This window comes from Pygoscelis adeliae, unplaced genomic scaffold, assembly GCF_000699105.1.
Source record: "Pygoscelis adeliae isolate BGI_AS28 unplaced genomic scaffold, ASM69910v1 Scaffold386, whole genome shotgun sequence".
Taxonomy (NCBI): Eukaryota; Metazoa; Chordata; class Aves; order Sphenisciformes; family Spheniscidae; genus Pygoscelis; species Pygoscelis adeliae.
The window spans coordinates 695,781-720,095 of NW_008824940.1; the positions used below are offsets into that span (position 1 = coordinate 695,781).

General features: G+C 41.3%; 1 protein-coding gene across 1 annotated transcript in view; it reads right to left on the minus strand.

The window, feature by feature from the left end:
- TMEM27 (transmembrane protein 27) overlaps positions 1 to 17,582 on the minus strand; it is a 20,867-nt gene extending 3,285 nt beyond the window's left edge. The window contains exons 1-5 of the mRNA XM_009325468.1: positions 17,516 to 17,582; positions 17,071 to 17,129; positions 11,765 to 11,850; positions 4,253 to 4,369; positions 1,270 to 1,464 (exon numbers count right to left, since the gene is read on the minus strand). Of these exons, the coding sequence (XP_009323743.1) occupies positions 1,270 to 1,464; positions 4,253 to 4,369; positions 11,765 to 11,850; positions 17,071 to 17,129; positions 17,516 to 17,582 (524 nt within the window). The remainder of the gene's footprint in view (positions 1 to 1,269; positions 1,465 to 4,252; positions 4,370 to 11,764; positions 11,851 to 17,070; positions 17,130 to 17,515) is intronic.
- Between the last annotated feature and the right edge of the window lie 6,733 nt (positions 17,583 to 24,315).

The following is a 24,315-nucleotide window of genomic DNA, read 5'->3' on the forward strand; positions in this document are numbered from 1 at the left end:
CCAACAGCATCTCTCATGTATCGTTTGTTGAATTTTGTTTTTAGAAAACAGAAAGGGGTTTCACAAATTCATGCAACTCTTCTGAATGCAAAATATAACTGAAGGGATTCTGATCACACTACTACGGGTTCTCTATGAGAACCACTTATCCTTCACAATAAGTGTTGCTTTTTTGAGGTCTTTTAACATTGTTCTTCAAGGTGATAAGAGGCAGAAAGGAAAAGCCTCTGCAACACACTACTTTTCATATAGGAATCCCTTGTTCTGATATATTTGGGGATGCAGTCCACCATACATTCAGTAATTTTAACATCATCTAGTTGTCAGCAGAAATTTACCCTTTTTTAGTTCTTCTGCTGTTCCTGTATGGCTCTGTTGCTGAAGTCATAATTTTGTGTTAACCTAACATCCATCGCAGCCTAAATCGTGGCAGAAGCTGAACTTCTATGGCAGAATCTCAGCTCAGTTGAGAAATTTCTATTCCTTATGCCCAACTCTGAGCCCACAGAGATGACAGGACCAAAACTCCACATACTCTCTGGCCTGCTCCAACGTGCTCACACGAGGGAAGCATGAATAGCCTTCTCTTTTTCACCAGTGCCACCAAAAGGCAGAAACTGAGAGGAAAAGAGAGTATCTCTCTCCTGCCCTACTGCCAAACAGCAAACACCTAGGCTCATAGGGAGATCTGGTCATGAACCTGTGAAGGACTGGCTACTTTGGACTCATCAGGTCATGATGTGGTAGGTGAGACCATGCACCGTTCCATTGAGCAGGCCCTCTTCAGCCATACATTAATCATTATCGTGTCCTCTACTGAGGCTTCTCAAACTGCAGCAGCAAATTTTTTTTAGCCCTGCCAGCTTTTGACACTACTGCCCTGGAAGGGGCACTGTCACTGCCAGCCTTCTCCCTCTTGGCAGCTATTTGGGTAGTCTGTGAGAGGAGGCTCACCTGTGGCACACTAAACCTTGAGAAGAATGACAGCAAATGTCTTTATAAAGCTGTCATGTCTAGCTAGGTGGCCTCCAGGATCATATTCGTGTACTCCCTATTTCCTCATTACACCCCAGCATTACTAAGGCATCTATACTTCACAGTTAAAAATTTTAACTCCTTTCCTCGGAAAAGGACACATGGGTTATCTTTACCTATGGAGGGAGGGGGGACACAGCCATAATTTCTCTGAAGCTGATCTGAAAAGCAAAACCAGCCCAGCTGACTTAACTTGCCAGTATTCAGTTAAAACAGAAGAAAAGCTAAGCTTACTTCTTGCGTTGCTGAATCCCTGCAACAACAAGGAAAAAAATTCCAGCCACAATGAGACAAAGAACAACACCAAATACGATAAGCCAGACAGGCGTGGAGGGTTCAACAGGAGGTGATAAGGTTGAGGTTATCTTCAGGAACTGCAGTGTTTTGTCACTCAGTAGGAAGGCACTGTTGATTCTGTTCCGGTTCATCCTTCATAAAAGCACAAAGAACATCACAACTTTTTATAAAGGTATTTTATAAGTTAAAAGGATAGAAGAAAAAAAAGAATTTTCATGTATGTGCTGCAAGTCTGGCAGGGCTGAATTTGATCCAGCATGATGTTGGTAGGATTACACAGACCTTTTCTTTAACATAGACCCTGTCAGTAATCCATAGACACCCACACACTTACAAGGTTTTGAACACCAGACTTTCGTATGTCTTTATCTGAAAAACTGGGAAATACAGATGAGACCTGAAGCACAGTATTATTACTTGTTTCTGTTTTGGACCATGTGCTGAAGACACAGCAGGTTGTAATCTGTAAGGGTGGCTCTGTTGTCTTGCTCATGCAGCATTCAATACTAGCATGGGAGTGGCAGATCTACCCTGCAACGCTCAGAGGATTTACTTATCAGTGCCCCTTGGTTCCTCAAACTGAACCAGTACTGCATGTTATGGGCAGGTACATCTGCTCTTGCTGTAGATTTTCTTAGGTCCATGAGGCACAGGATATGATTTGGTCCAGAAGAATCCCTACTGCCAACATGCCCTTCTTCCCTGCAGGATGCAGCTAAAGGGATTTGTACTTTGCACATTTTTTCCACTATGAGAAACTAAGTCTGAGAAATATGCTTTGTCATATGAGTAGTACAACTGCTACCCTTTAATGGATATCTGCACCCACAATCATTACTTCTATGCATTTGCAGGTATTTCTAGATCTGAATCTAAGCAGCCTTAAAAGGTTTTAGCAGTATCTTTCATTAGCTTCTTCAAAATGTTAGAAATTTTTGAGAAAGTATATTACATATATTGGTCTTGAGAGATTCTTTTTGATTGCAGGTGTATGATTTACAGCAGCTCTTTCTTGTATACAATTCAATTTATTTACCATAGAGCAAGTATTTCCTAAGAACAGATATACGGGAAATGCAGGTAAGATTTTGCAGATTTATTTTCTTGGAAATCATAATGTTTGACTGTCCCTTAAAGAGGAAGTTCTTAGCCTTAATGGAAAGCCAGCATTCCTGGAGAGGACTGAAAGCCATGGCATATTGTAAGACTCATAATACGGTAAGCTGTCTTTGATTTAGAAAATATTTTCATCCTTATTGATATAAAAGGATCATTGTGAACAGCTGAAATAAGCATTGTTCGCCCTCATCTAACGGCTGGAGTTACAGAATTATGTGCTGAAACACATGCAGGTAACTACAGGTGCATTTTGTATTTGTATATGCATAAATATATCTTGTGAATATTTATGCAAGATCTTGGGACTCATACAGAGCTCTGATAAGGTTTGCCTTCCTCTTTATTCTTAGTTTGTAGAGAACCTCATACAATAAAACCCTGGTCCATGGGTAGCATTCTTATGTGCTAATCTAGTATGAAGAATTAGAATAATGATTTAGTATGGAAGCCTGCAATCAGAAGCAATTGAATAAAAAGTATTGCAGTTTTATAGACCGTTTTATTTCTTGCTTCTAAGTTAGGTAGGAATTAAAACTTTTCATAAATAGCATATTCTTCTTTATCGGGTGACAGACAACAGTTAAAAAACAAACATACTATAATAGCATCCAATTTCTGTGGCAAACAGGGCACACAAAAGACTTAAATAAATCAGTTTATGCGACTGAACGTATCAAAGAATAACAGAAATGCAAAAACCCTGCATTCCAGCACTCTTACAGAGAGCTTCAGTGAATAAATAATCTGCTTCATCCACTAATGCTATGAAGCCATTGTTTGGTGTCTCTGTAGGAAATAGTTTAATCTGCTCATAAGCTTAAAAGTTAATCTGTCCAGAAGAACGCATACTCATTCATCAGGAATTAGGCATTACACCTCCATAGAGATAACATGAATTTTCAAGACAAAGTACAGAATGTCCAAAAACAAAGAGGTCTGTTTTCCACTCCGTGCTTGAGAAATGTACATGAGTTATGCCACTTGTGGGAGTCATCCCTATAAACCCCTTATACAGGTTTGGTGGACCACTGAAGTCAGATTACCTATTTTTACTTTTTCCCTCTTCAGTTCCACACTCCTGCTTTTATTGGCTACAGAATGCGATATTTAGTAGAAAGCAAACTGATTTGTACCGCATGGTACTTTGTAAAAGCAATGCTCAGCTACAATAGTGACTGGGATTCTATGAAGAGCTGGTATGAAAGGAATGTGAGTATAAAATTGTTTAAGCCAAGCCGGGACACAGCCAGCTCTGCTCATGAAGAGTTCACACGAGCTCTCCTCATGTGAAAGCTGACTTCTAAAGTAAGTCAGATGAACTGTACTTGAGAAGCATTGAAAGGGAGCCTGTGGTCATTAGTCCAGGTGTAGATGTGCATGTGGCATGCAATGAAAATTAAATTACATAAATCCCACCCAGAAAGTGTGCAATTCCATCATCTGAGGAAGCAGGCTCTGGCTGGGAAACGTAGCAGCAGGATGAGAACAGTGTATGTGCCACGCACTAGACAGCAAATTACAGGTAGGGCTCTGGAAAGGGACTAGATTTCACCTGAGGCTCCAGCATGAAGGGAGACTCCTTCCAAAGTTATAATCCCAAGGGTCATACGCTTTGCATTTTGCGGGACTGTTAAAAATCCTTCTAATCTCACATGCATGAAAGAGTACTGACCCCTTGGTGTTTTAGCTACTTGCATTAGTTTATCCTTAAAGAGGCAGAGTGCTCACGCATACAAGGCCCAGAGAGAGAAAGCTTCCCCAGTCAGCAAGGAAGAAAAGGCTGCAGAAGCAGTGATTGTACCTGATGGCTGCCTCTACCTCACTTCCAGGAACAGTTGTCACGTTTTTGGAAGAATCTGTGACCACAAACCAAAATGACACCCGATCTGTCACATTGCAGAGCAGCACATTGGAAATTCTGTGGATGGTTAAAACAAAAATCATCATTAAAGAAGCATGAAAGGAATTATTCAAATATTTCAGATTTTCTTAAAATATTGCTTTCATCTAGAAGGGGAAAAATTCTTACATTTCAAAAAGGTGACCCAAGGAAGAAATATCACTCAGCATTTCCCATTTCCCAATATGTTTTTTAAAAATTTAAGCTTATTGAGACCAAAATTGAGTCTTCAAGCAAATTCTGAATCTATTACGATCTTGCCTGGTCTTGGACATACATTTAGCGGAATCAAATGGAAAAATACATATTTGCATCTTAATCATCAGGACTGTGACAAAGACCATATAATGGAGAAAATGCACTGAAGAACTAAAAATTTAGTTTTTGACAGCTAATACCACAGGAGCTAGGCATGGGGGATTCCCCACATGATTTTCAGGTGAGTGCAGCCCTTCTACACCATGCATTTGTTGGAGGAAAGAGTAATGAAATTGATGTTATTCTTTTTGACATCTTTCTGCACTGTCAGGCACAGAGTGGAGGCAACAGGCTAAATTTCAACATTATACTGGCACTGGCCCATGCCCTTTAGCTTATGCTACAATAAATATTTCTCTTATCTGTTTTAAAAGGAGATTGCTCAGCTTTATGTGAAGTTAATAATGGAAGGGCACAGGCACGCAGCTTCACATGGCATACTATGTAAAAAGTATGCAAAATGTCTTTTAAATGCTTTTTTTCAGATTCTTACAAATTTGTCTTCCACCACTAAAACTAGTAAATGGTGGAAATATCATTAGAAAAAACTCATGGAATGACATCATCATGAGTATTTAAATTAAAGAAGTGAAGGCTAATACATTAGTATCATAATAGTGACTGAGGATAGATGGTGCCCCTATGTTCTTCTACCTGTTCCTAGTTTATTCACACAACTAAGAAACAAACCAGCCAAACTCATGTAATATACAGGAATTGTATAAGGTGGCATTTATTAATTACAGCGTGGCAAGGAACATAGCATGGCATGTATCATAAAAGGACAGCCAAAGCCATTATGAATTCAATGACAGATAGCTAGAGAGATAAAAAATGGAGAAAAATGTTTAGTTCTATATCATTAATAAATAACCCCAAGAATTTGGTTCAGGATTCAGATTTGCTGGCCATGCCCAAGCAGCGAGCAGACATTCTGGAAGTCCAGAACCAAGAGTTAGGATCATTTTTACTTCCAGGGAGCAGCCTGGACTTGGTTCACCTTTGCACAAGGTCTATCTGGCCACAAGCACAACACAGCCGCCCCGTCTTGACAGACCCTGCTTGGGACGATCAGTCTTCAGATGCTACCTACTGTACTGGAGAAGGAAACCCTGCAGTAAGCCAGCAAAGAAGAATGCAGCCCGTCTTTTAATTAACTTCGGTTTGTAATGCCCATTACTAACTCCCGTAATTGGTTTTAAGGTTTGGCCTGTCCATCATCAAAATGCAAGTTCTAACATTTCCTTTCCAGCCTGTGCTCTTCCTCAGGGTGACAAACCCCCGGCTGCAAGCAACCTCCCCCTGCCACAGAGCTCTGTTTTGTAGTGCCACCTGCTGGCTAATTACAAACATAATTAAATGACCCCCGCAGTGGCCTGAGGAGCAGGAAGCATGAGGTAGGAAGGAATGTAAGGGAGCCAAAATTGCCGATTTATGTGTAGTCTCCATCTGGAGAAGAACGAGTTCGTTTCTAAGGCAGGACAGGCATTGGCTTGATCACAGTAGTTCAGTATTTTGCAGAAATATTTTACTTACTGCTGAAAGCTTTTTCAGGTGGTGTTTTGAGTGCCTTGGGTAGCGCAACCTTTCGTTTTACAGAGAAGGTATATATTCCACAGAGATACGCAATAAGATGGAAAGCAATGATTCTGCAGAGCTGAAATACCCACTTTTACCTCTCTGGAACAATGTCAATTTTGCAAATACAGAGAATTTCTATGGCTATAAGAGGAAAGCCATCCTCTGGAATTTGAAAAGATGTCCACAGCAGTTTGCTGGCAACAGTCAGAAGATGAAAGCAGATTTATTCCTCCCAAAACAAAAGCAAAGCACAAAATTCACAGGAGGGGAAAGAAAAAGAGTCTGCTTTTGGCTGGTGGCTGACAAACTCTTGCTGACTTCACAGAATATCTACAATTGAATCTGCAGAGGAAGTTTTCCATCAGGAGAATTTATAACAGTAGGACTTAAAGCTTCATGTTACTGCAGTTCTTAAAGCTGGAATTTCTGTGGCGCAATCAAAAACTGGTCCAGGTAGAAAATCTGGGTTCGTGTTGCCCTACGGATGTTCTTGAAATGGGGTGAGTGAGGAAAGCCTGATCCCCAAAGAGAAAGATAAATTTGGTAGATAAAGACTGGCAGAACACCCTGACTTTCTCATTCTCGTTCAGAGACTTAAAGAGACTCTTCAACCTGGGGTCTTCCCTACAGCGCCAAGGCTTTTAGCGTGAGATAGGGCAGTCGGTCATCATTAGGGGTAGCATCTCTCTCTCTCTCGAACAAACAGCATTGAATCAATTGGGTGGCAAGGCTTACACTAGGATACGTAAATTTTGCCTCCTTTCTGCTGCCTGTTGTGTCTAAAATCCTTGCTCAATGATAAGCATCCAAAACCTGGCTTCACTGCTGCCACTTTTTCATCAGCGGAATCTGAATGCTGTAAATCCTTCCAGGCTCCAAAGAGAATAACACCACTCACGAGAAGTTCAAAGGGGATTGAGTAAACACCAAAACAGACTGGTTCAACAAGCACCGATGTGGCAATTTCTTTGCAGCAGGTACACCTTTTTTTTTTTTCCCTGTGCTATTTGCATGCAGGTTTGATTCATAGCATGCAGAAGCATTACAAAGCTATGCCTTTACACTGTTTAGATTTGAGAAACCTGACTTCTCCATGCACTATGCTAATTAAGTGTATTTCTAAACATATCTGTGGACATCTTTTTATTTCCTTAGCAGGTGATAGACTTTTGCCATGGGAATTATAGGAGACTGTTATCATCAAAATGACAAGATCCTGGTTCTGCTTTATGGCACCATGGCAAAAGTCCAAAATTGCATTTCCTTTAATACACGCAAGTGAACACCAGTGACTCGAGTGCAGGAAACCCTGACGGTTCCTTGGCCTGAAACACCATCATTGTTCCTTATGGAGATTTAAAGGATTGTTTAGCAGTTATAAAGAGCTGCCAGGGACTCAAAGGGAGCTGGGTGCCTACAGCGGCCGTTAGCTCGTGGGAGAACCACAGTCCCCAAGTCCCAGGTGCCTATCTCCAGCTCTCCCGAAAGCAACAGGCCTCTTCCAACCCAGTGCTGTGGAGCTGCTCCTGCAAAGGAACGTTATTTTCTTCCTTTTTGTGAACAGCAGCCATGGGAGCACCTTGATGTAACAGCTTTAACTCTAGAAGCTTATTTTGTTGTTCTAAATAGTCACAATATTTTTAGTATCAAAATAGCGTCTTAGGAAGATGGATAATGTTGACAATTTTTTTTTTTGTCACTTCATGAGGAAAACTGCAGCTTTTTTTATCTACAAAGGGGGGAAAGATGTACCAAAAGTAGATTCTGTTACTTGAATGAAAGTAAATGTGATGACATTCTGCTCAAAAGATTAACTAGTCTCAGGCCCAAAAGAGATGCGTATTGTTTCAAATGAGTCACAGATTAGAGAAACCAGCGTTACTAACACAAACTACAGACAATAATTTTTTAACACTGAGATATCAAAGGTTGGCTTACGTAGTTCATGGATGTATGTATTGAGAATGAATTGAAAGGCCGTATATAGAGCAGGAAATAAAGGGGTTTCCTTTCTCCACTGAAAAAGAAGTATTTATTTTATCTGTATTAATAATTACTGAGTAATTTAATGTATTGTGTCTTTCTTCTGTTTCACACAAACTTGAAAATTTGACAAGCCTTTCAAACATTAAACACAGCTCCATGATTTATTAAATTTTAGTTTAGAAATTAACTTTAGAGAACTCGAGATGTAATGTGCAATCCTGTCCATTCTGCCTTGGGTCACTCAGTGGTTACACAAGGGCAACAACAGCATCAACTGCTGCTTCCAGCAGCACATTCAAATGCCTGTCATCACAGGCTGGCTTTTATCCAGCTTCAGAAGCCTAACAAAAGGTGACTTTGAATCTCAAAAATGATGGGACAGACTGCAACAATGGTTATGCTGATCCACTAGACAAATTATTTTCGGGCCGGATCCAGTTTGCTGAAATTAATGGCATTTGGTCTCATGTGGGAGTTAGTTGTGGCTGTGAGTTACTGCAGGGCTGTGGGTGTGTTAGAAATTAATGGGATGTTAAAGGGGAGGTTTGTCACATCCTGGGTATGGCCCTGTGCGGATTTATACCCTGACAGAATCGGTATTTGGTTATGTAAAATACTGGTGAATTTTTCATAAGTCTTTCTTTTGACAAAAATCTTTAATTAACCAGACACAAAATCTGGGTACATTTAGATGCTACCAGAATGCAGTCACAAACAATTTGTTTGTTCTTTTATGACAGCATAATTGATCATTGATCTTTTACAGCTCCCAAAGAAAATCTGTTGGCATTTATCTGTAAAAGCTCACATAGTGATAAATGCAATTTATTTGCCACAAGCTCCTGCTTCTGCCTCCCTCTTCACCACACTGCAAGCCCCTGCCACTATCCTTACCAGCTATGCAAGAGTGCCGTTCCTGTGTGCACGGCATGCTGCTATACCATCTGGGACGCTGAGTGCTCCCACACCTCCATACCCACTGCAGAGGGGAGGGAGATGGACTGCACTCCTTCCTCTATACTCATTTCCTTCCAGCTGCCAGCCACAAGGCTGGGGAAAGGAGTGCGCTATTTCCAGGACTTCTAACAGGATGGAGGCTTTCATAGCTTTCCTGCTCCCGTGTAACAGGCAGGTTATTTGGGGTGTACTGGGAGGTTCAGCTAGTTCTCCATCACTGAATGGGGATTCTGAGGTCCCTGGGGATTTGGGAGAGATCGACAGATAAGAAACTCCTCCGTCAGTTGCCTAGTAAGTTGTACCAGATCTCAGAGCTACACAGCTGTCCTTTGGTTGACATGCTGTCTACACATGACCCAAAAGGTATCTAGAAGTCCTAGAAGAGTTACCAGTTATACCTCCAAGGTACACCCCAACAAGTTATACCCCATGAGGAAGTCCTATACCATCTTAAAAAGAGGTAAAGATGCCCACACCTAGCTGTTTCCAAATATTATACTGACTTCTCTTCTGACAAACATAGTAGCAGGAAATTATTGATGTGTGCAACCCCACCTCCAAACTGAAGTAACACTGACGTTATTTGTCCATAGAAAAAATTGTCTTGGTAGGAAACTGAATTAAGTGAGCATAAATTCTGTGATTTCCCAGAGTGGATAAAGATAACTTCCATTAAAACTTTAACTCCTTTCATACTAGCTTCATTTTTTCCTATTCCTGCACCAAGCTTTCTAATATTAGTTGAATCTGCAGAGAGCCATGGTGCCCGAAGAGAAAAAAGATCACTGGCTTCTGACACAGGTGTTTTGCTGTGTGAAAGCACCATGACTTTGAAGGAAGAGAATAATTTAAAAAAAGGACCTGGGACTAAAATATACAAAATTGAATCTTTATGGATCAGATACTGGATGAAAACTCTGCTAATTTGAAAACCTGAGAAAAAGCCCTGCATAATCACCTTTAATTAGCTTGTATCTTGAACTAACTTTAAGTGTCATTTTAATTGGGTGCAGTAGCATACTTGGCTGTTTTTGTTAAGCTTGGTGTAACAGCTCTCTTGCTCAAAGGAGACAACTTCTGAGGAATAAAAACAAAATAGCAAGGAGCCAAACACTCCTGTTACATGGAGGGGGAAATCACCTTCTGTTTAAGAGAAAGTGCAGCAGCCACAATAATCATCATGTGACTCAAGTTAACTAATATCTTTGCAAATGTGGAATATGCTTCATCTGATGCAATGACAGCCTGGAGCAGGTTTTTTTTAAAGTAAATTGAGAACCTTATCCTCATTAGCCTACCAGAACCATAAATCTTTCCTTTAAGATTGAAAAACAATGAAAAAAATAATAGGCCTATAGAAACACACTTACAAGGTTTCTCATTTAAGAAAGATAAGAACATACTGAAAATACAGCTTGCTAAATGGTCTGTCTAATCTGGTATCTAATTTCGTAAGTAGCAAGGATCAGAAGCCCGAGAATAATATTCAATACCTCAAGGTAGATTTAATCCCAAAACCAATTACAGGCTGATTTATGTCTGAACTGCAACATCTGAAACTTCTTGATGCTAGGTAACTCAACCGCTGCAATACTAGAGATAGATACCCCCAGCAGAACACAGCACTAGCATAGCTATCCACCTTCCAGTTCTCTGAGTCAGCTCATCTTCAGCATGCTGCTGAAGCTGTGCTCTAATAAAATGTGCACCAAAGCTGCTTATTCAAGGACCTGTACTGCATTTCTTGACCTTGCCAATATGTCCCTTTGCTTCCTCCCAGTATGGTCTCCAGAAGGTATCATGTCTTACTGCCAAATGCTGCTAGAGTGAATTGGCACAATCCCACTGTGGATCATCCACTTCACATCATGTCGTGGTTTAACCTGGCAGGCAGCTAAACGCCACACAGTGTGCGCTCACTCCCCCCCAGTGGGATGGGGGAGAGAATCAGAAAAAAGGTAAAACTCGTGGGTTGAGATAAAGACAATTTAATAGGACAGAAAAGGAAGGGAAAATAATAATAGTGATAAAAGAATATACAAAACAAGTAATGCATAATGCAATTGCTCACCACCTGCCGACCGATGCCCAGCCAGTCCCTGAGCAGCGGCCGTGCCCCGCCAGCCAACTCCCCCCAGTTTATATACTGAGCATGACGTCACATGGTATGGAATATCCCTTTGGCCAGTTTGGGTCAGCTGTCCTGGCTGTGTCCCCTCCCAGCTTCTTGTGCACCTCCAGCCTCCTTGCTGGCAGGGCAGTATGAGAAGCTGAAAAGTCCTTGACTGAGTGTAAGCACTGCTCAGCAACAACTAAAACATCAGTGTGTTATCAACATTATTCTCATACTAAATCCAAAACACAACACTGTACCAGCTACTAGTAAGAAAATTAACTCTATCCCAGCCGAAACCAGGACACATCAACAGGGGTACTGGTCCAAAGATTGAACATTGCTTAAGGCAGAGAGAGTGTGGTGTTTAACATATATCTGGGTGTCAAAGAAATATACTGGAACAGTCTGTTTTCAGAAGCTGTATATAATGATTTCTACAGTTCAGTACAGCAGAGAATGGGCCACTACATGCAGCATAGTTAATATGTATAAGGCAAATCAGAGTAGATGCTTACTGAGTTGTGCTCTTGCTGGAATGTCTTCTCAATGCAAAAGCCACCATTGCTTTGAAGAGGTACTCTTCATTAGCATCCCAGGCGTACTGTAAAGGAAGATGGAAAACAATCGGTTTCAGCACCAGTGCTGGCAGTACAGAGAGGGAAAAGACTCACTGAACTTGAAATGCTGTCTTGATCAAGAAAATGAATAAATTCTCTGGTTGTGCTACAAAAATAAATTCCTGCCCATTATTTAGTGTGCACAAAGGATTTTTTCTAACGCCTGTTATAAAGTGCAATATAAAGTACAAAGATTGTTTCCAAAAACTGAATGAATTGAATGTTTCTGAAAGCTGACCGAACTGGAGATGTAAAGTTTCTTGTACCAAAGACTAGGCATATTACTAGAATTCTCCCACACAGCTGCACCCACGGCCTTGCCTCTTTCGCTGGATAAATCCTGTTAAAGTAGAAGGTTTAAATCCACTCTCAAAGACCATTTGGCTTTGCCCAAAAATAAAAAAAAGCTAACGTTGAAGGTAGTCTCTGGGAGTTGGATGTCAGGACACCAGGAAATAAAATGATACTATGGCCTTATTGCTGCACACCACCCTTGCTACAAGAAGACAGACTCAACTATAGTACAAGTTACTACATCACACATGAGACAAAAGAAAGAAAATAGCATCCTTACTACTTCAATAAGAAGCAAAATACAGGCTCCAAAAACTGTTCTCTGTTGCCTTGGTGAAAAATCATGCTTCCATAATTTCAGTTTTCTGAGATAGCTTCACTAGGTTCCCCTGGGCTTTCATTCACATATGCAATTACAATGACCTGTAAGAACTGCACCTATTACATTTTTATAACAAGAGCCATGACTGAGGCATACTGATTGAATTTCCCCTTTCAGCAGATTACAAAGATTAATAGTTTCCTGGAAAGATATTAATGCAGGTTAGAGGCAGCTTTCTTCAGTCAATCAGAACACAAATCTGATCTTTAACTTTCAGCATTAATAAAATCTGCAATGTAATCATCCAAACTAGAAACCCAATGGTGTGGATACTTAACCCTGTTGACAACTTGGACCTACTTTTTCACGGGCCTTTATAAAACATTCAAAACCCAGCAATGTACATCAAAAAGTAGTAAACAGCATTGAAAATGCCAAATCTTAATTCTGGTTTTTAAATTCTGATTTGGGATGCATGGAGCTGCAACCTCTCCGCAGAAAGAAGGAATCCAACTTCCAGGCATCAGCCCTCATTTTGCTCTGACATCCTGTGGACTGGGAACCTAAGCAGGGAAGACAGCAGTCATTTAAAGGGCAGAAAGTCATACTGATCATATTTATCATCCCTAGACAAATGATGAGTTGTGAAATGGGCTCTCTGAGATGCAGTAGGACAGGGACAACAAAGCTGAGCAACAGACAACTTGAGTAGCATTAAAATCCAGATGCAGTGCTGAGAATCTGGGTTCTGACTCACCACTCTTGCCTTGTGAATGAAGGGACGTGTAAGCATACTGTGATAATGCATGCCAGTCTGGGAACTTAAACTGAAAAAAGAAAAAGAGAGACTCTTTGAAAAGAAATTATAAAAGCCTGTATTTTGATCCCACTGCACTGATGAAAATGTGACAGTAATGGCAGCAACTAGTACTAAAAGAAAAAGAGATAATGTAGTAGAGGAATTAATATAGATGAGAGCCATAAAACTATTTGTTGTAATTTTAAAGACATCTGTATTTAAACCATGGAGCACAAGTTGCAGCACTAAAAGGGAAGATCTTCCTTTTTCTGTGTGTAGTACTATTGACTGAATCCCCACATGCCATCTGCAGTCTTTGAGAACAGGTCCAAAAGGACAGAAAAAAATCATTTGTTACCCAGTGGATTAAACCAGTTGTAGAGATAATTTAATCAGTTGTCTTGAAAATAGATAATGATGAAGCACACTCCATTTCATGCTTACATGGACAGAAACACAATGCAGCACTACCATGTATATGTACTTGATATATTTATGTTTAGTGCAGTACATGTATATATGCACAATTTGTCACTATCAAGTATTCAGTTTTCATAAATAATGCAGTAGCCTAGAGCTTCTTTAAGTCAGAGTAACAAAAAGGGTATCTCAAAACAGGGAAAATAATTTGTAGTGAGGAACTCCAGCTCCAGCTGAAAGAGTAAGCACTTTAAAAAAGACAGAATAAACAGAAAGCTGCAAGAAATGGGAGAGGAGACTGGCAGAGGAAGCTCAGCAGAAATCAGGGGTCTGCTTGAGTGAGGGGAAGATGCTGCAGACAACCTTCTGTTTGCATTGTTAGCAAACAATGCCCAAGAAAACAGTGATCAGACGGGAGGTAGAGGAGATGGAGATGGCTGTGGGCTCCATATGAACAAGAACCTCTGTACATGACTGCATGCAGGAATAGGCAGGGGGGAGGCAACATATTGAGGAGGAAAAGTATGGCAAGAATACCTTTAAGCTAATAAACTGTATGAACTCAGGACAAGTGGGCACGAATTGCCAGAAGCCAATTTCTATTCATCGGCTTTCTCCACTCAGAGGGATAGGTGCAAAGAAACCAAAGAATCGTTCTACTATAGGGCTTTATCAGTTTCACCTTTATTCTCCAAATGCAAACCTTCCCTCCTGAATGGTTCTGTCTTTTGACTAGACAGCTGTTCAGACTGCAGTGTGGCTACAGACACATGAACACACTTCTGGGTCCCCTCTGGTGGCAAGACACCAGGTGCACGTCAGCCTTTCTCCCTTTCATCCTCTGCCCTGGAAACAGCCTGAATACATGAGCCAGAAGGGAAGCGCACCTTCTACTTCACCTGGCTGCAGCCCCTGAGGTGCCAGCTCTTTGACTCTTACTGTTAAATTGAGTGGTGGCACAGAGTTACATAGACTTCTCAGTGCACATCACTTCTGCTCGTTCCCTAGTTGTCTTTGGCCCTTTTGAATTAACTCTCTACCACTCTGCTAACTCCATGAGTAGGAAGCAACTAGTGACTGGAATAGCAGCTATTCCAGAAGCCACTCATAAAGTTAACACCATCCTCAGAGAGACTCATAAATCACCTTCCTTCCATTTAGGCTTATAAGACACCATGTCTCCTCCCACCGGTTAGCAAACAATGTCTCTGTCAAGTACACCCATTATTTGCAAATAAAATGATAACAGCTAAACACTTACTGTATCTTAGCAGCTATTTCCAGCTCCATTGTGATAAGAACTGTATAAATACACTAAATGGCACTCCCTGCCTCAAAGTACAGCCTACCTTGTGAACAAATTAAAAAATGGTGTCCTGTCCTTATCAGCCTCCCACAAAGTGGCTGGCATGCACTAAATCAGGTGGAAAACTACACTAACCTATTTCCTACGCCCCTGAACGTACACTGGAGTTCTCCTGCCAGTCCTAGAGCAAAATGACCACAGTATCAGGGTTTTCTGTTACCATCTAGCTTGAAGTGACTTGGAAATGAATGAAACGGAATTCCGTACCAGAGCATCATACCAAGACATTCTAAGCTGGCTATGTCCTACTGTGATACAATGACAGTATTACGCTTTTCTTTGCTAAAATAAACAAACAAAATAAAAAAGTGTCCCAAATTCTTCAACCAAAATTAATTTCAGTTTGATAGTAGTTTCCATTTCCAATTTCAGTCATTTGCAGAGAAGATTGCAATGGCTACGAAAAAGGAACTACCACCTGTGCACTTAATAAATTGTTCATTATTTGTGGGTAATTTTGGATGGCATCATACCACTTTCAGCATGTTGTTGTTCTAAAATGCTGTTCTAGACTGTCCCATTCTTAAGGCTTTCACACACTTTGTTATATGAAACAAACTACTATCTATCTACAAAAAACAATAGACTCCTCAGTTATTGCTTTTTTCTTGTAATATGAAGTGCCTTTAAGAGTAATGATTTGTATCACACCCTTTTTGGATGAAAAATAAAAAAAATCATAAATGATCAAAGAAAAACACCTTATTTTACTATAGTTGGAGAAGTAAAAAGCACTAAGAGCGAGCATTACTGGGAACTGCAATTTTCATTCTTTGCTACTATTTTGAACCAAGATTAAATCAAAATATTAGCAGTTATCATCAAGAGGAGCTTCAATAATGATTTTGACATATTTTCAGCCATAGGATTATACTACTTCTAATAAATTTTTAAGCAAACCAGGCTCGCACTACTGTTTAATGAAAATCTCTCACCCAAGAGAATTTACTTCAATATGAATTTCCACTGACAAATAGTTTAGCATGCATCTTGAATACTTCTTCCCAATTTGTCTGGTTTATGAAGTTACCAGCGGAATTAGGTCCCTGCTAATGTTAGTTTAAATTACCTGATATTTCAGGGTAATTTTAGAACGGCTTCTACGGTCATAGGGAGATTCTCCTATCTCCAATCTCTTATAACATGTAACCTACTGCTTTTTGTTTCCCAGGGCTTCTAACATAATCAGACACCAGACTTCCAGCGGAGATGACTGTCCAAGACATTTCATATCTAATTTCACGCTGAGCCCTGTAACACACTGCAGATTTGCTCTAAGCATTCAAAACTGCAAACGAAGTACTGGGCTCTGCCATATTTCATAGCACTTTAGATCAGGAAGGACCATTCAGTCATCTAATGTCCCAGCCTCTTAAATATCAGAGACCCTTATTGCTCACACCAGTACTTCTACATTAAGCCCAAGGACTTAAATTAAGCCAAAGCATTTCAGTCCTCATGAGACTAGCCTGTGCACCACAGGCAGAGAAGGCCACTATCTGAAGCCCTACATTAGTAGGGAATTGATGAGATATGCTTGAATGATCTCTACAGATCATGCTTGTCTGAGAGCCTGACATAAAGTCCCATTTCATAAAGACCTAACAGTCTTTCCCTGCTTCTCTTCCCAGACATGCTTGACTTTACAATTAGCACTCTCAAGCAGAAGTGCTCTTCCCAAAATACAGACATAGATTTATGCAGCACCTCTCATGCATAAAGTGTAACATCCCTACTGTTTTTCCAGGGGAAAAAAAAAATCTTTGACAGAAAATTATCTTTATGAAAAGGCAAGCTTTATACTTCTCTTAAAAGATGCCATTTGAAGGAGTGGGCTAGTCAAATGTCAAGAAATGGATGCCTGGATCATGACTTGAGCAAGCTATTACAATTAACACTTCAGAACAAATTGCTTGTGCTGCCTTCAGAAATTTTACAGTATATATTACTTCTATTTAGGCAGATATTCAGTTGGGAAGAATACGTGAAGATACTTTACTTACTGCATTATCTCCCAAAGCTGTTTTGATACTAAGCCGTACTTTGAAAGCATTCTGTGCATCTGACACAAAGAGAAAAAAGCAAACATATATTGATAGTCAGCCAAAATAGGATTTTAAATCATTTACTTCTCTAATTATTTCACAAATCACAGCTTCTAAACATGTCTTAACAGATCACCTGGTTAGGAGGACAGAAGTTACTAGCATGAAAAATGCCGCAGCCCTACAAAGTCTCAGTGAGGTTTACCATGACCTCTTTAAAATAAGTGAGATGAACTTCCACACTTAATTTGCAAATTCATAAAAGAAGCGAATGCGCAGCTTTTCAATCTTCAAACTGGAGACAACCAGTTAAAATAAAAATCTGAGAAGCTGACAGCTTTGTAGGTATAAACTCATAGCTACATTTACCTGGGGAAGGATGGGAATCAGCTCCAAAACTTACCTGGCTTGCAGAGCTCAGCATGAGCAATGGCAACTACAGAGAGAGGAAGCAGCAAGACCCGTAACATCCCGTCAGCGTGGAAAGGTTGAGGCAAAAAGAAGAGAGCCTCCCCTGTAAAGTACTCTTAAACTTTCTGTGACCCAGGATTAAAGCATCAGCAGCACAAGTGAGCAACCAAGTAAAAGGTTTAATAATTAACCCCTGTTATTTTAGCTAAAACAGGCACTAGAAACAACTGTCTTCTGTTAGTTATTTACTGCCTTTCTCTGTAGTAAAAAAAAAGGCCGTAACAAGGTTTTAATTTTCCTTCTTCCCTTTTAGAATAATACAAAACTTCACACAGTGCTCCAGGCCAAACTTTTTTTCCCCCAGATGCAATGTCAGGCAGGCAGACAAGATGTCTGAGGGAGAGCGCACCAGAGCAGCCGGCGATTGCGGTAGCGGGACGCCGTGCTGTTACCCACAGCCGGGGAATTTGAAGCTCGGCTGCCACCAGATCCCAAAGGAAGCTGCCACCCGGCTTCCTTGGGAAACTGGCTGGCCCCACAGAGGGCCCTTGAGGATAAAGGATAAAGCCTCCCTCCAAAAGAAATGCGTGGCAAATGCAGAAGCCCTGGGCCCACAAACCAGGTTCCAGATTTGACCCTCATTTGCCTTCGAACTCTCAGCACTTCTGAAGGGCCGGCCTGGTGGCCCCAGTGCCATGTCGCCCCATCCTCGCCCCAGTCCCACTCCCGCGTCCTGGCTCAGGAGCTTGCCTGAGCCCGGCAGAGCAAATGCCTCGTTCCACACAAAACCCCCCACATCTGAGGCATTGCTTTGCACGAAAAGCACAGTTATAAAGGTGGAGAACTCCTTTCTTGCTGTTGGAGGATCGTTACGGTAGCAACCGGAGTAAGAAGAGGTGCAATAAAAGGTCTTCATAGGAAGCATGTTGAATAAGGACATATTCTTGTTTTGTAGACATGACACACTGTGTATACATATACGCACACAGGGGTGTTAATACTTTAATGATGCACTTTACATTATTAGCCAAATGTTTACCAAGACAAAGAAATAAATGCAGAGGAGAAAGACTTCAGAAACTGAAATGTATCGCAAGTACTTCAACAGTCTTTGCAATCTGGGCAGCAAGACAGGATTATTTTATTCCGCCCTGCTACTGTACTCCCCCTGCAGCCACTCCGATTAATGGTTAGTTCCTAAATTGAAGATCGCTTCAAAATTACTTTCAGTTGGTCCTTTAGCACTGAGAAGTGTGTCTTAAGACTGCAAACCCAAAGACCTTCGCAAGAATGACTACCAGTGAGAAAATTTTAACTGTGGGACTGAATTTATGGAAAACAATAACCAGTATTTACTGTGTAAGAATACTTGGACTTTCAGGTAACGGAGAACTTACTGTTTCACTAATTTTATCTTGTTTTTAGAAGCCACTTGATGGCTTCTATCCTTGTCAAAGGACTTGATATCCCATCTTTAAAAGTCATTAAATCAAGCTGATTCCTGGGCATCTGTTTACTCTCACTAGGCAACCAGCCCTGAGTACAAAACTATTGGATACATTATCAGCTTAGACGTTCACTCTATGCCTGTGAAAACAAAAAAGTGATGTATTCATTTCTCATGACGGCTTAAATTAACACACTGTATGCACACGCATCAAAAGGGGAGCACTAAAATATGTACGGATGTATGGAAGACTACCAGTTTTCTGTAAAATTTGTAACTTAAATCTTAAAAGAACGTGAATGTTATCAGTTTCATGCTAAATTCATGTGCATTGCTTCAATAACAAGCATTTGAACTTTGTTGTACCTTTGGGGAAAATACTGGAGAACATAGGAACAGAGCGGAAAAGCCAAGCATTGTTTCCAGAAGGCCAATGGAACTGAGCGTCGATAGGCAGCATCACCATTTCTCCCCGCTGTAAACCACTGTAGATCAGTTCTTTCCCTCAGAATCACATGGAGCCGGTGTCAAAGTACATCGAAGGCACACGATGCCCAGCAGGAACAACCTCAGAGGACATGACTGGCTTCCCTGATCAGGGCTGCTGACTTCCACCCAGGATGCCTAGCAAGCAAGCAAGACAAATGATTTTTTCCAGCGGAGAGGGGAGGAGGCCAGGAGAAGAAGCAGTGTGACAAAGACCCCAGCTCAGAGCTCACGGGGGGGACCCTTGTGCAGTTGATATATACGTGCAGGGCAACTTGGACGCATGCCAAACGCACCCAGCTGACTGCTCATGCGCTTACCCAGTGGTGTATGCACAGAGTGCTGCACATAAGCAACCGACTGCTGCACATCTATAAACCTTTTTCCAAAGCCGGCATGTTTTTTAAACAAGCCAGGTGGACAAGCAAGCCTAGACCAGGTGCTAGTTGAAAGCTAACTTTTCTTCAAATCAATTACATTTTTAAATACTGCCTTAAAAAGCGCTGTAACTTTTCAGGTTACAAATGGAGTATATCAGGGTAATCTAAAAAGACATTTTGACACTTTGTATCTCTGCAATAAATCTACATGCATGGATAACCTTCTGCCCAGCCTCTTTTCTCCCATTTTGGCAAGATATGCAGCACTGTTTAAGCACATCTGCATTTGTTTGTCACTGATTAATCAGTCAGGCACCAGTTTGCTTGAACAAATGACAATCTACATGCATATCTGCAAGGTATGTTTTTAATTCAGTACTTCGTGAGGTATTAGATTTTTAAATAGTTCCTCTTTTATAGTAACTTTGTTTTTCCTAACTACTCTTGAGCTACAGGTCATAGCCATGCCGAATCTCATACACGATCTGCATCCTATAGAAATACCATTGAGCTAGTGCAAAGAACTATTTCACTTCTTGTACTAAATGAATTTGTCTGCATGGTTGAAAATAACAGTATCTCTATAATTTTTTTAAGTGCTTGTGACCTCCAGAAGTTCATGTATTACCTGTATGTATATACTTAACAGTACACCATAATTTGGACTTCCAAACAAATTAAGAGGACTGAAATTTCAAGAAAGCGTATGACTTGGTAAAACAAACAAAATGCTTCCATCTTCTTGATGTGATTAGCAATGTACTTTTCTGCTTCTTTCAATGTCTTTGAAATGGAAAATCCCAGGAAAGTAAAAAATTGATAGCTATCGTATAAGTTAATTTATAGCTACGGCCAAACTTAACCTCAGTTCTCAAATTTGACAAATTAACAGTTTTAAACTCCGAGGAAGTTAATCTTTAGTCTTAAATAGTTGTGTTCAACTCTTATGAGGAAATAGTCAATGTGCTACTGTCAGCATTAGTCACTCATGGAAATGTACCTAGAGAACTGCTGTACACGGTGCCTTGCAGTACCCCGGGTGCAATGGAAACGACAAACTGCTGCAGACTTCAGAAGTCGGTGAGATTAGGATCTAAGCGAATGTCAGTGTCATCCACCAGACCAGGCTGGCTGATACACGTCCAGCCTAAGTCTCATTAAATGGGAGTTTTTCCAGTACCTTTGGGGGGAACAGTGTGTTGAATGAGGCCCATAACCACTGTCATTACTGTAATAATGCAAAAGTGACTTACGTTGTCATGGAATGTTTTATCAGTGCTCACAGAAGTAGACAGTATGTGAGAAATCGTTCACCCCTTGAGACAGTAGCGTAGTCATTAGGCAGCAGGCGGGGGAAGGATTCGCTCTCTAGAGTTCACATATATTGCCTTGAAACGTGCACTTTGCAGTGGAAAGCACCGAGGATTGCCCACAATGGGGCTGGCACCGAGAACAAACAATCAGCAACTTCCAGCTCGGAGGGAAAGGATGGTGCTGCTGTCGCCACTTCACTAATAAGTTTATAGTACAATCTGCAGCCCTGAGGCGTCAGTGGAAACTGACCACTTCTCATCACAGACCCACGTCTCCTCATCGACGCGTATTTTCTGAGTCAACCAAATCCACGCTACTAATTTACTTCTATTTCCCACACGTTCTCCTATGTCCATTTTCTTCAGGCAGGAAAATAAAAGCTGTACGATTCCATGAGGATGTTAAATAATCTATATGCCTATAAAATGTATCTTTCTTTTTTCCCCACGGGGCTTGGGCATACAACAGAGTGAACACTTCTTATCTGCTTATGTCCATCCACACTGGTAGGAAATACGAGAGAAATGGAAACCAGAATCATAGAATCATAGAATCATTAAGGTTGGAAGAGACCTCCAAGATCATCGAGTCCGTCAACCCAACACCACCATGCCCACTAAACCATGTCCCTAAGCGCCTCATCTACCCGTCTTTTAAATACTTCCAGGGATGGGGACTCAACCACTTCCCTGGGCAGCCTGTTCCAATGTTTAACCATGAAGAGCCACATGGAAATGACGTGCAAATGTGTGCTAAACGGAGTACCTGTACTCTTGCTCAGAGCTGGTCTACTGCACGTGCGTAGTTCTGTGGATAGGTCTTACAAGACATGCAGAGATTTATAATGGAATATGGTATGTAACTTCAAGTTGGATGAGAAAAGTTTCTCTGTTCTGTGCTATTCTGTGAAGCATAATCGGTGCGCCTGGTATCGACCTTCGCCTGATGGGTTTCACATAGTACCATACCGTGCAGGTGTATTTTTCTTTAGGAAACATGGAAGAGTGAGTTCCACAGACTTCTTGAAGGTTTCCACAAAAATAAACTATGCTTGAAAAGGCCTGTGGTCTGTACAGTATTAGCCCTCAGTGTAAGGGCTAACAACTACTGACCAGAATGCTACATTACTTTGGATGTGTGAATGGCTCTTGCCTCCTGCCTGGAATGGCCATATTTGTTCCTTTCTAACACTGTATCAATTAAATTGTATGGAATTCTGCTCCTGCACTTGAATATCAAGCTGCTGTTAGGTGTATAAATTAATGAGAATAAACGAAATGGAGAAAAATGCAATTACTGTATTCCTGTTTCAAAGAGGCATGATAGCCTTTTCCAGAATCAAGTATCTGTAATAACTGATGTATTGTGTTTTCTTATAAAGAGATCCTCCTTTTCACCACTCAAATATATAAGCTTAAGATGGTTCTTTCCCCAAGTATATTGGGAAAATGCCGTAATGAAATGTAGCATGCTAATGAAAGAAATGATTGAATTTCTCAATTTTGACTTATAAATAGTTTAAAGGAAGGTTGTTGTTACAGCACTCACTCTGTTAAAAGGAGGATGAAAAGTTATAGTTGTAATTCCTTAATGAAATAAGAATTATGAAACACATTTGGTTGTGTTTTTTCAAAACTTTCATGGGTGTCAATGGTTCATCAGTTGTAAAATGCACAATACTGCCATCTCCTGTATCTAAGAAGCAGCAACTTACGCGTTATTTTACATGTATGTTCTGCACAAGCAAACAGTAACAGTGATGTCAACTCCATTTTAAAAGACAATCTAGAATCTGAAACATGGTTAAGTAATAGCAGAGAGGTCGTGGTCTGAATATTCATTGGTCAAATAGCAAATGTAGCTGCTGACTACAGCAGTCACATGCTTGCTTTGAATGACTTCACTGAGCTTCAGAATAAATAAGAGGATACTCATTACACTGTTAATGAACAACACAGTCAATTAGTCTGATTTTGACAAAGCCTGCTCTGGTATGCTTCACCGCCAGCAGCTCAGACTATTTGTACAATATACTACCTCTAGTATATACAAAGTAAGCTCCCACACCGTGGTTTATGACAATTAATTGAGATCTTATTAAACAATGTACATTATTAACGGGTATGCAAAACATGCCCAAATAAAACCTACAAATTCATTGCCTCTGAAGGCTGCAATCCATAATGCATGCCGCTGAGGAATTGATTACTGACAACTTGCGTATTTCAACCCATCGTATCTGTGATGGTCTGTGCATTGTAACTTATTTCCTGCCATGAAGTACGTTTATCATCAAGACAGGTAGTATGCCTCAGAGACGATGATGAGAACGTATCAGCAGCGTCAGCCAAATTCACCAGTATACCTGTCTGGTGCTCCCCTGCTACACTGGAGCTGGGACTTGCCTCAGCTCTTTGGGAGGCTGTGCGCTAGGGCAGCCACCCATCGCCTGTGTTCACAGCAGCCAAGAGACACACTAGAAGCTCGCCTCGTGGCGGGCGTAGCACACCTCACACTTCCACAGGTATTTCACAGAGTAACCGACGCAACGTACAGAGCACAAGCTGTCAGCAGCCGGTTACTACAGCTGGGGAGCATCCACATAGCGCGGACACCGCCACGTGCAGAAAAAACCCAGGCTAGCCCTGACACTGCGCACCACGCGCCCTGCCTTACTCAGAAGGGCTGGGAAAATTACAGGGATCACAATGAAAGATTCGGTGGACTGACCCTTCTCCGGCCTTTCTTCAGGAGAGTTTAGCAAATTGAAATTTAAAATGCTACTTTTCGGTGCACTCACCGAATCCTAAATGCTTGTGACAGGAGGAGCAACACAAACTGCGCCTCATCCTTCAACACATGAATTGCTCCGCTCCTGTTTTCTGAGCGGTGCAAAGGCAGCTCTGGCAGCGCACGAGCACGTTGAAGGCAGCTGCACGAGGCAGCTCCATGTAATGGCCCACAGCTGGTTTCCCTTCCCCCCGCGTCCCCCCCCCAGCCGGTCAGGGCTGTAGCTTCAGACGGCTACCTCAGCCGGCTGAAGGGCGGCTGGAAAACCACGACCCCAGGCCACCAGCCCCTGTGCCTCCCAGCACTCTCCTCGGCGGCCAGGCCCGGGCTGGGGCGCCTGCCCGCCCCGACGAACCGCCCAGCCCCATAACCGAC